This window comes from Ambystoma mexicanum, chromosome 4q (assembly GCF_040938575.1).
Source record: "Ambystoma mexicanum isolate Mex_15411 chromosome 4q, UKY_AmexF1_1, whole genome shotgun sequence".
Taxonomy (NCBI): domain Eukaryota; kingdom Metazoa; phylum Chordata; class Amphibia; order Caudata; family Ambystomatidae; genus Ambystoma; species Ambystoma mexicanum.
This window is the reverse complement of record NC_090928.1, coordinates 108,548,123-108,560,205: the sequence shown is the minus strand read 5'-3', so window position 1 is coordinate 108,560,205 and position 12,083 is coordinate 108,548,123. Positions and strand designations below refer to the sequence as shown.

Here is a 12,083-nt window from a genome sequence, read left to right as displayed (position 1 = left end):
CCTCAAAACGTGGCTCTTTCAACAACACCTGACCAAGGGCTAATCCCAATGGACACAAAGAACGCAACTCACAGTACTGCGCTGCTGGTTAATAATTCCAGCGCAAACATTGGCTACCTACTAGACCCTGTACAACGCTCAGCTGTTCCCGAGCCAGGCCTGCATTTTAAACAATAAGATAAACAGTTTTAAAAATGGTCTTGTCAGAATCATAGCAATGATCATCAGTGGATTTAGTCAGAAAGCAGGTGATGAGATTAAAACTAATTTACATTACATTTATTTTATGTTTAAGGTTTACCAAGTCATATTTTTAGAGTTCTGTGTCCTGCCTCAACAAAACGTGTCTGTCACCTGTATCTCTCAGTACTAATAATTGAGGGCATTGTCTTTAGTAAATATTGCAAAAAAATCAAGCAAGTGACGAAACATTTAGCGGCATAGCTACCCCCTTACCGGGTCCGGGTTCCTTGAATGTGGAATTACCGGGCCATTCCAACCTTGGAGGGCCCGGTAATTCCTTATTCAAGGAACCCGGACCCGGTACATCCCCATTCGAGCCCCCTTAGGGCTCAATGGGAATGGGGAGCATGCTAACAATGGGTCCGCTAATAACGGGCCCGTTGTTAGCATGCTGGTCTCCTTGCGGGACCCGCTAAAGACACAGGCGTCCTTAGTGGGTCCCACGAGGAGACCTCGTAATAGGTCGGTAAGGGGTTGACGGCTCTGGCACCTTTACCGGCACCGTTAACCCCTTACCGCCAGGGTTGGAATGACCCCCATTACCTCCTAAAACTACAGTAAAGAAATATGGCCTAAGGTATTTCCCAAATAAATGCTAGGGTTCTTCCAGGTGCGTCCCTGCCGCTTTCAACGAGGGTCATGTCTCGGCTTTGGTGCACCACTGAAGACGGGAGGATAGCTCAGGGACAACGTGCTTGTCTTGGAATCAAAACAATGCTGAGCAGCCTAGGTGCAATATCTGGTCCTTTGCTTATAAATTAGAATCCGGCATGAAGCGTGATATGAATTAGCAATGTACAAGGTGCAGAATGAATCAAAAACACATAGGTATGGGCAACCTACTAGACCATCATTTTCAGGCAGCCTTCCTGCTACTGTAGTTACTGTAGTGAACGGAGGATAGCACAGGGGCAAAGCGCTGGTCTTGGAAGCAAGACCACGCAGAGCAACAGAGATTGGAATCCTGGATCTGCACTTAGAAACCGAACTCAGGTATGTTATAGGCGCATGATAAAAAAACAATTAAATATATAAATGCTGAATGTGAAAGACCTTCTGCAAGTCAGGCTTGGTCGCAGCCCAAAAGGAGCAATCCGTTTTGGACTGCTGCATCAAATTCATTCTGCCTGAGATCACAAGCATCTCCGTACATTTCAGCTTTCATTGGGCATCATTATTGAGATAAAGCTTCGGCCTCTAGGCACAATATGCATGGAATCCACTTCTGGTCTAGGGTAGTGCTTTATTTTCCCGGCCAGTATAATTGTGCAAATTTGCTGACTTTGTAATTGCATAAAGTTGCCAATATTCCTGTGTTTTTCAATGTACACAGACAGCAACGTTTTTTGTTCTCACCGTTCATTTATAGGATAACATTTAGAATGGATTGTGTCCTCCCACATATTCCACATCTTAGATATAATCGTCAGCTTGCTGCTTCTTTCGGAATATATCTAAAATGAGGAATACGTGGGAGGAACATCCAGTCAAAAAACGTTACAGTTGGTAAGTAACTTGTTCTTCTCACCAATTCTAGTTGCTCTAAAAATCACTGCACACACATATGTGTGTGAAGTTTATGTGTGTGAATGTCACACAGCATAGCATGCCCCCAATTATTAGTAGGTAAATAGCATTTAGTGAAAAGGAAAACTGGCAAGTCCACATTTGCAAATTTGGATCACTGCTAAACGACATTTGCAGTAACATAATTTGCATATCAATATTTGCAACCCATTTGCACATTAACTCATTAGTTCTAATAAACGTAATTAGTAATTGCTTCTGTTGTATGAAGAACAAATGCAATGATCACACAGCAGACAAAAGGATGCAACCAGATTCTTCTAGTCACCAGGATGTACTCAAACATCATTCCTAGGTAAGCCATGAGATAAAAATAGGAAGCAGAAACCGTATGCTGTCCAGCCTGTTGCCTGCAGTGCATGACATGCTTGTCTATGTCATCTTTTGTTCAACTGGAATCACCTTGAAGGGTCTCTTGTGCTAGATGGAATTATCAATAAAGATCTTAGACCAAATAACCAGATAGAATCAAAGAATATGGCAAAGTACTACTTTATTCTCATTTTAATAAAGCAGGGTAAACTGATAAACATCGGACTGACATTTGCTCACACAAACAAACTTGATTACTCAGAGGTCGTATACCCCAATATGCGTCATTTATGATGTCATCCAACATGACAAACTGTAAAACCTATTGGCGGGATGGATTAGTTAGGGGAACATGTCTACTTATAAAAAGTATATGGGTTAGTACTTCATTGTGGGTCTCTTATCTGTAAGACACACCTCGAACTACCTCTAAGTACGTATAATAGTGATTATAGCAGACACAATGGCAGTGGATTGGACTATGCAACATTGTACAGTAGGTTGCCCCATAGACCCACTGATTGGTGGACATCCCACCCAACCTTGGACTTTCGGCTCAATATCAGCACGTAAGGAAATCGAAACCCAGGTACTTGAGCCACATCAGATTACTCCCCACTTTCCCAATTAATCGATCATCACATGTGAAGAGATCGCATTTTTTTCCATTTCGAGTGCTGATTTACTGCTATTTGATTTAATGTAGCTGGGTGCTGTTGCTCCTTAGGCCTCTAGAGACTTGCTCACTCCATCTTGTATGAGCCTTATTTACAGGTAATTGTCCAATACTTGGCTCTTGCACATGTTTTCATCTTCATTAATCTAAGGGAAATGTGTCTCATGCTCATGGCTTTATCCGTCTACCCCCCTTTATGCTTTGCAGTTATTTCTTGAAATAGCATCCTTGATCCCAGGCCAACATAGACTCCTCTTTGTTTGCACACAAAACTGTTTTCCAGCATCTTCTGACTCTTCAGCCCTGATCTATTTCTGAGGTCATTAGAATGGATCATCACAGGAGCCACCATTCATTTTACAATCATGGCCGTCCTAGCCATGTTATATATTCCCCTATAGCAAGCTTCTATATGTTTCATCTACCTTGCATTACTGCATATTTACACTATTTTGTCTTTATTTCATTGATTAGTGCCAATTGTTTGGCAGACATTGTTTACGGCATATGTTGATGGGTGATCCATATGGTCAAACCAACTGTATCATTTGTTCTATAGTATAGAACACAATTTTCTGTACACCGTTATATTTATATGTTTGAGTCCACCACTATTTGTAAACATGTGTGTTGTACATTCCTTGTTGGTTATTGATCTTCTCTATTTTGAAGTAGATTTTGTGTAATTGAAAAATTCCTATTTTCTGTAAGACCTATAGGTCTACTAAATAAATAAGTTATATTTTGTACATGTGTGTGTGTACTCATCAGATTAAGGTCAATGTAGTCCACCACAGCCACCTTTCTTATTGATGGTGTGGTTTAATTAATTAGATCTTCAATTGGTTCATTGTGGGACCACCTCCTTTTTTGTTAGATCTTTAAAACTCATTTGCCTCCTTTATGCCTTTGAGTTTTCCCTTTTGTATTTACCAGTCAGTCACATCCTGTGACCCAGGTTATAGGCCTGATCAAAGTGAGGGCCTTAACACAGCGTCCCAGACCCATTACTAGCCGATAAACCCTTGGAAAAGGGGTAGTATTGCTAATAGTTCCCCGGGTTTCAAACTGTAGGGCTAAATGCAATGATTTTGTCTGAAATAATGGATCGCAGTGAGTGTGCAATCCTTTGTTACAGACAAAAGAAAACAGTCTAAAGATGGACATCATTAAAATTATAAGTAGATCTCCATGTGGAAGCTATCTTCCATTTCTATGGCGGGCTCCGATGGCAGCATGGCTGCAGCAAAGGGAAACTTGACAGTGCCAGGCAGCACCTGTCAGGCGAGTGGGACAGGGAAAGGCAGTGGTGGGTAAGCGGCAGGGCCAGCCAGTGAGCACGGAGCACTGAAGACAGGGAAGGGGAGGCATGCAGAATACTCTGACCCAGGGCTTGGTCAGATTTAGACCTAGTTCTTGCAACCTCATTGGCTGCCACACCCCTAGAGGGTGTTAAAAAGAATTTAAAATATGTTCCTATACTTGCTGCACATGGCAATTGCACAGCACAGTGCACTGGGTGGCAGGTGGAGCAGCTGCTGTGACAGAGTGGAACGTTGGGCACGCCTGAGCTTTCAATGGCATCATGGCTTGCTCTGCATAGTCAGTGTTCCCATCGGTATATCCAGGGGTCGATTCTGAGGTGTGTGCAAATGCAAGAAAGTGTTCTTCCATGAAGGAAGAACACTTTACATACAGACACCATTGTGATGAAGAAACAATGTGGTGCAGGGACATGAAAGACCAGGCTTTTGCTTGTGCCTGATTTATGGCTTGACAACAGCGCTAGCAAGCACCAGGAATGCAGGGCAGCCACATGGAGGGGATTCTCCTCCCAGCAGCACTAGTTCAACACGGCAAAAAAACGTTTGAGGTGCTGTTTAACTCCACTGCACACTTTTTCCCTTTATAAATAAAGCTTTTCTTAGACTGCAGCACCACTTTTCCAGTTTAATGACAGTTTAAGAAAACTTTCCTAAACTAGAACAGTGGCAGTCTTTTAAGAAATGCCCGCAATGCCACTGGAGCACCTGTTTCCGCCACAGCTAGTGATTTTAGCAGCTTTTGCTGCTGGAAAGCAGGGCATCTCCCCTCCAATACTTCCATAGACTTCAGAATGGTGGTGCTGGAAACTGGAGGAGTGAATTACGTATTTCCACACTCTTTTGATCAAGAGCTCAGAACCCCCCATTCCCGCTTCGCCCCCAGTCTGCCGTTTGAAGGGAAGAAATGCTATCCTTGGATCTTTTACAGTGCCCTTTGGGGGCCTGAGGGCTCCCAGGACCACCCTTGCCTCCCTGCCAAAGCGTTATTCTCTATATTAAAACCACAATCCTTCCCGGCGCAACTGTTAACAGCAACATGTCGTAGCTTCACTGGTGTTCTGCCTCGCGTGCTTTTTGCCATTGCATGAAGACCTTCCCCACAGCTCTCGGAATAATATGCCTTTTAATTTCCGTTTCCCACAGCAACGCCCGTGAAGGACTTCCTCGGACATGCCAATGTGACAGCAGGTAAGGGCTGTGTGTGTGTGTGTCTGTCCTCCCTCCATGCCTTTTAAGAAACACTGAAGGGGCCGGAAGCAAATGCATGTTCTGAATATTAAGTGCGACACGAGTCATGTCAGCCAGTCAATCTGTGCCGAGTATTTCAAAGGCATCATGTTTCAGCTCCTGGCTGTTCTGGGGCTCGCTGTTATTTTTTCTGTCATTCCGTTTTTTAAATGACCTAATGACGGGCACGCCAGGAACTGCTCATTAAACCGAAAGGGAAAAAAAAACACCATCTCGCTCGCTTACTGAACCAGCTGAAATGCTGATTGGAAGAGGCAGATGGCTTGCAGGGAAAGAAATTAAAACAACTCGAAAGGAATAGCATTTGCCAAATGTGTTTTCTTTTACTAATCCGTTTTGTAATCGCTCCAGCCAGCCACGGCACACAGCTGTCGTGTCACGCATAGGCTAGTAAATACAAAGCGTTAAGCGCCTTCGAGCATATGTTGTGTCACCCGTTGATTGTGCAGCGGCTGGGAGCGGAGCTCGCGCACAGTGCATCGGCATAAGCAACGTCGTTCAATTTATGCCTGCGCACACCCCCCACCAAAAAAATGATTCCGGTGTATTGCCAAATCCAGCGCAAAGGATGTTTTTCTTGGTCTGCTTTACATGCTCGGTAGCAGATTGTCACTCACAGAGAGGTAATAGGCAGTTGGTTATCTGGGTTGAGAAATCCAGGGGGGCAGGGGTCGTTGAAGGGGGTGTTTGGCCTAAATAATAGGCCTGGCCTGAAGTTTCCCCAGCAGAGGACATGGAAATAAAAGAGGCTTTCCTTGTCAGGTTACTTTTTTAATTAATTGCCCCATGCTGAGGATTCGAACCAGAACCCTTCCGGTGACAAGCCAGTGACGCATGGCACTCTGCTATATAATAGGTGCTGGATGTCTTTGGTTTCATTCAATAGACTGCTTGACGCAAGCTTTATGTGTCAAGCAGTCTATTGAATGAATTAAAAGCAATCCAGCATCTCTGAAATACCACAGTGCGATGTAGCACGGGTTTGTCACCGGCAGGTTTCCGAAGCTGGGCGGGGCTGAGCCCCGGCTAGCCCCGCCTCACTTAAAGCCCTGGAAAAAAGGGGTTGCTTCCTTAATGTCAGACACGAGTGCGTATGTTTCAACAGCGCCCATCTGGGAGTTCAGGTTTCTGCAAGAAAAGTGACATGTTCTTGCTCCCCTCCCCTGCCCTTCCAACTCCGCTATGTACAGTGATTTGTGGCGTATGACCAATGATGCCATGACACTTAAGATCACCTAATAGCCGCTTTATTTAAAGGCAGCTCAGTTTACCTAAACCGATATTTCCCAGTCTACTCTCTCATCCCTTATTTTACTGTCACAGCAAGCATCCCGGATATGCTCAAACGTGTTCTTTCTTCCCAGTACTATGTCTTTTCTGAACATGCCCAGGGACAGGCTTTCTTCCCTTTCCACCGTTCCTTCTATGGCATACCTTTGCACTCTGTGGTGTTTAACCCCACTTAACAGTCCCAAACTGTTCTTGACCGTGACAACTTATTCCACAACGTCTATATTCAGTTTCTCCGCCGCCACCACTCAGCGGAACCCTCCAGAGATGGATTTCTGCAGTCCCTCTGCTGTTTCTGTACTTCTTGCATTAAACGAGCCACCATGTCCATCACGTTCTTCCGATAAATCTTTGTGCACAGAAACGTTAAATGCATGCCATTCATGGCCACACTACGTTGGCCTTGCAATTTGATCATTTTATGTCATGCCACACCTACACCCAGGCATTGTCAAAAACCTGTCATCTCCTTCATTCTTTCTTTCCTGGCCCTGTCAATCACAGCTGGTTTCTTTGCCTCACCACACCCCCTGTGGCAGCAACTCGGTCCACGTGACCCTCTTGTTTATCAGATATCTTACCATCCCCACCCAGCACAATAACTTCACCAAATGATTCTCCCATAGGTATATAAATAGTATTTCCACAACGTTAGGCTTTACAGCACGTTTGAAGAGACTCAGCAGCAGGGAGCATATTTTCTCTGCCACCCCAATGCCAGACTGTACCAGTTCCACCTCACTGTAAGATTACTCCAGCTGTCAACCAATGGGTCCTCTTTTCATCCTGTTTGCTTCACAAGAGAGTTTTCCCCAACCCGTATTTTCTTCTTTTGATCCACCTCTACAGCGAACAAGTGTCACCCTCCACCGGCCCAGTTTTTGTATTGCCAATCATGCCCAGTTTGCCACTCTCTGATGCCTCTGCTATGGAAAAGGATAGCGCCCAAAATTGTGCAGGATTCATTCCAACCACAACCAGGCTTTTTCTCAACACTGCACGCACTTTTTCCCCCTCCCACAATTGACCCCTCTTTTTCTAACCCAAAGCCCACCCACCCCTGTATTACCTTACAAAAACTCCTCAAGGCCATAATTTGAAAAATGTGCTCCACGCCTGACTTGTCAAGCACCACTGCTGCCACGTTACGCCTCTGGTCCACTTTCAACATCCTTATCACCAACTGAACCTCTTTAGTGCACCAGAGTAGGCCCTCGGCCTGCAGATCAGGCAACACCTGGCTCCCCTCCAGCGCAGAAATCCCCAAACCCCTAAATAAGAACTCTGCAGAAATGCCCTAGAGCATGCACGCTTCCCAATCAGAGTTGCATACCACTTGTACTTGCTCCATCGAAACCTGCATGTAGCTGTATATTGGCATGCATGCATGTGCCCTTCCTTGCCCCGCTCTGCCAGGCCAATCCTACTGTCATTTTCCTTCTCACTTCTCCGACTCATAGGTCCGAGCCCCAGAACTGATTCCGATAGCATGCCACCTGATACTGAGTTTCAGCTATTGTCACTAAGGACAATCATCTATCGCTTGGGTGCCAGTATTTAGCCATTCCTTCTCATTACCCACTCCTCATTCAACTCCAGTCCGTACCCCACTAACCTGAAATTCAGCACACAGCATCCTGATCGCCAAGAAGGTCACTTCCACCAGATAACTTCCACCCAAACCAGCAGCATCATAGTCCTAGCACCCATATCTCCTCTGGCACCAGGGTCGGCCACCACTCTGCTGCTGGAGCCACCCCACCGAATCTTATCTACGGTCAATAAGACAACACATCAGCAACGCAATGTTCCTGCCACCGAAGGTGTCCTGCACTGAAGACAATATTCCACCTCAGGCGCAACAGAATCATTTGCAGTAGCAGGCACAAAGCCCACCAGTTTTTACTGGATTGCTGTTCACCAGTCTTTTTGTAGAGCATGGCGTGTTGAGTGACCGGCTCCCACACAATCAGTTGAGCCAGCATCCCAAGAGCCATTACACTTACCCTCATCCAAATTTCACCAAAGGCAAAATCAAGACCTTTCTCTACTGCGGTTCTCCGTTCGGGACGTGATGGCAGCCCTCGCTACCTCTCTGTTGAAGTGTGTGGGAAGTTGTTTATCAATGCCTCATTTTAACACCACTTCTAATTTCTAAAGCTATTTGTATAGGATTATGTCTACTTCCTGCAGCCCCAGTGTTCGATGTCTGGATATCTGGGGCAAGAATACTTCTATTGCGGAGTTGCTGCTGAGTTTGAGTCTCTTGGCACTGGCAGTGCTGGATGGCTGGGTGAATACTGTACCTGTGCTGGAGCAGTCGTTGTGAGGAAGAGGAGGAGCCTGCCATCAAAACCCCCTTCATGGTGCAGAACCCTGTGTAGTTGCTGCTGAGTTGCCGTCTCTTGGTAGACTGTTGCGGCTGTGAAGGCAAACTACCCTGGGTGGACAGAATGTTGCCTTATTGAAGTGCATCCTTCACTTTTTTAATCAAATCTCTGTCTGCTTACTGCACCGTCCTCGCTCAAACATATATGACTTACATAACAAGTCAGTACCGGACAATCTTAAGATTGCACTTGACTCTTCGAAACAGTCTAATTTGCCCTCATTAAATGTCTTTGCTGCCTTGCTCTCCTCGCACACCCCTGGTTGGATGTAATCATGGGGAATGGGGGCGCCTCCTCTTGTACAGCTCAGCCAACCATGACAGACCCAGCACAGAGCACGGCAGCCAATAAATGTCCTGCCATGCAAGTTGAGAAGAGTTCAGAGGTGGCGGCTCAGCCGACATGAGAAGTCGATTTGTCCTTTCAAGAGGTGATTGACTTGGGGGGCCCAGACTGCCTAGAAGATGAGGTTTTCATCCTTGATGGCCCTGCACATTGTTCCAAAATCACCCTCCTGTGTTTCACCCAGAAAACTCAAAAGAAAATGAAGGACTTTTTTCCCTGACAGGCGACACTAGTACCGATATTCAGCTTGCTTGTCAGGGAGATTCTAATTTTATGAATGATGGAGGTATTTTGGAAGCAGTTTCAAACATGTGTGAAGCAGCTATTTTAAAACAAGCTACCCCCCCTCGAAGAGGTCATCTGTCTAGGTGAGGGTGATGTGGCGTAGCCAAGACAGGCTACAGAGGGACCTGGAGGAGGTTCCCCCTTTAATAACAGAACATCCGCCTCGCCGAGCATTAGCTCCATTTCTTCCATGGAACAACGACCCAAATACGGCCTACATCGCTCCTTTTGTTATCTGGATGAGACGGTGAAGCTGACTGCCTCTTCTATCACGGCTCTGAATTCAGTCCTTCGTTAGTTTGTATGAAAATATTAAACTAAATCTCTCTACTCATATGATTCAACTGAGCATAATTAAGATCACGCTCTATATATACTGACGGAACATTTAGAGGCAAAAGAAAAATCTTCTGCTGCATTGGCTAGGGGGACTCATGAGGCTGTGGTACCTCCCTCTCAGCCTCCCTCTGTCCCTCCTCCTCCACTCACACAACACTTCTTGCAGGAGTTAGCGGGCAACACACACAAGAATCTACTCCGAATTCTACTCTGTTTGCAGCACAGGTTTCATTTCCTAATACCCATGAAGGTTCCTCCAGAACCCCTGTGAAATTCAAATCAAAAAAGGCATCGAAATCTAAAAAGTCCAAAAATGGCAAGAAGAACATGGCAAGGAAATACCCGAGAAATTCCTGAGAAACGTACATCTCGCTTAAGAGGAAGCAGAAAAGGCTTCGGAGCAACAGCGGGAACAGTCTATAAGATTGTGTGACCAAGCGAGGGATTTTTCCCCTGGTACTGGATCCTGTTAAAAGAATAGGGATCAAGCCACGCAAAAGAGGGTTCCCCCTTAGATGTTTCTCCAATAAATAAGAGCGGGTTTGGTGGCACACAAACAGGGGCTCGCTCTGCAGAGCTAAATGAAATTAATTTAACTGCAGATAACATTAAGCTGCCATTGGAAACTGCACCTGAGCCACAACAGTTGGAGCCCATCTTCAACTTTGGGAAAATACGTCAAACTATTAATGAAAATACAAAATCAATTAAAAATGTAGGATTGCAGATGGAGAATGGGGATTGGGGGCAGCCAGCAGTGGGGGGGGGGCCTGCAGTTGAGGCAGTCCTTGAGTAGCCCGATTGCAACTCTGCTATAAGGGCAGGCATTATTTCATCCTGCTCGCACTGTGTAGCACAACGGACTGAGGCCACAGCATCTGACGTGATTTTGATTTCGCCACCGACAACCAGATTTCAGCCACTCTATCTGAGGGGTCCAGTAGCTCGAATGCATGAACCAAGTGTGGGAAAGGAGACACTAAAAGCTCTATCTCCCAAGAAGATTGGCTGGAATGTATCTTCAAACCCTATAAGCAAGTAGTGCTTAATAGATTCGCAATTCTACAACATTTTCATGAGATCCCAGCGTTTCATCTTCTTTCTTCAACTAACATAAACTATGTGTATTTCCCCAATGTCGAGTGCACATTTGGTAGAACTAGGTTTCAAGTTTTTGCTGGTTGTGGGTTCACTGCTTGAAGAAATAGATGAAATCCATAGACTAGAGTATGACATCTTCTGTAAGTCGCTGGACACATATTCAGGGTAGTCGGAACAAAATGTGTAATTTGACTATCTGAAGGATGGTGGCCTTAGAGCACACCTGAAAATTACTTGTAACAATTTCCCAAAGAGGAAAAGGGAAGTCAGTTTTGAAAGATCTCCCATTAGAGCTGTTCATGAGAATGTTGATGACTGGTCCTGGTTTCCCGAGACTTTGCACCAGGAATTTAAAAAACTGGGCGACCATGCAAAGGGGGTGTAACCACCACTACTCTATCATTGTTTGTTTGGAATACACAGGGATTTAGAAGTTTTATTAATGTTACGAGTGTTTCCATTTTCAGTAGTTTTGACATAATAATGTTTTGGGAGACCTGGCTGATTACCTTGATCAAGATTGATGGTTTCCTGGTTTCTCAGCAGCTGGCAATAAGCCTGACTGGGTTTCATGCATAGGGTGGCCTGCTGATTGCTTCTAGGAATTCTGTAGTGGAATAAGTGGAGATTGTGTCCTTGGAATGCCAGGCATCCTAGTAGTAAAGGCGTACCTCAAACAACATACAGAGTCGTAAAGTAAATTATTTGTTGTCCTCCATTGGAATCCTGCCAGCTCAAAAATGAAAGAGTTCTTATCTATGGTTTCTGACATCTTGGGGGAGGTTATGTCTAGTCAGGATTACATTAACATTATTCTTGCAGGTGACCTCAATTCTTACTGCCTTTCTTTACGTAATGACAGTTCTAATGTATCCCTTAGTGTAAAGAATGGGTTCAAATAGTTAAAGTTTTTTGAGGGATGGGAACTGGTACAAATCGTAG

At 45.0% G+C, this 12,083-nt stretch overlaps 1 protein-coding gene across 50 annotated transcripts in view; it reads left to right on the top strand.

Annotated features, from left to right (window-relative positions):
- TRDN (triadin) overlaps positions 1–12,083 on the top strand; it is a 1,596,486-nt gene that overhangs the window by 1,423,402 nt on the left and 161,001 nt on the right. For all 50 annotated transcript variants that reach the window (XM_069607588.1, XM_069607568.1, XM_069607599.1 and 47 more), the window contains one exon: positions 5,287–5,331. In XM_069607588.1, the coding sequence (XP_069463689.1) occupies positions 5,287–5,331 (45 nt within the window). The remainder of the gene's footprint in view (positions 1–5,286; positions 5,332–12,083) is intronic.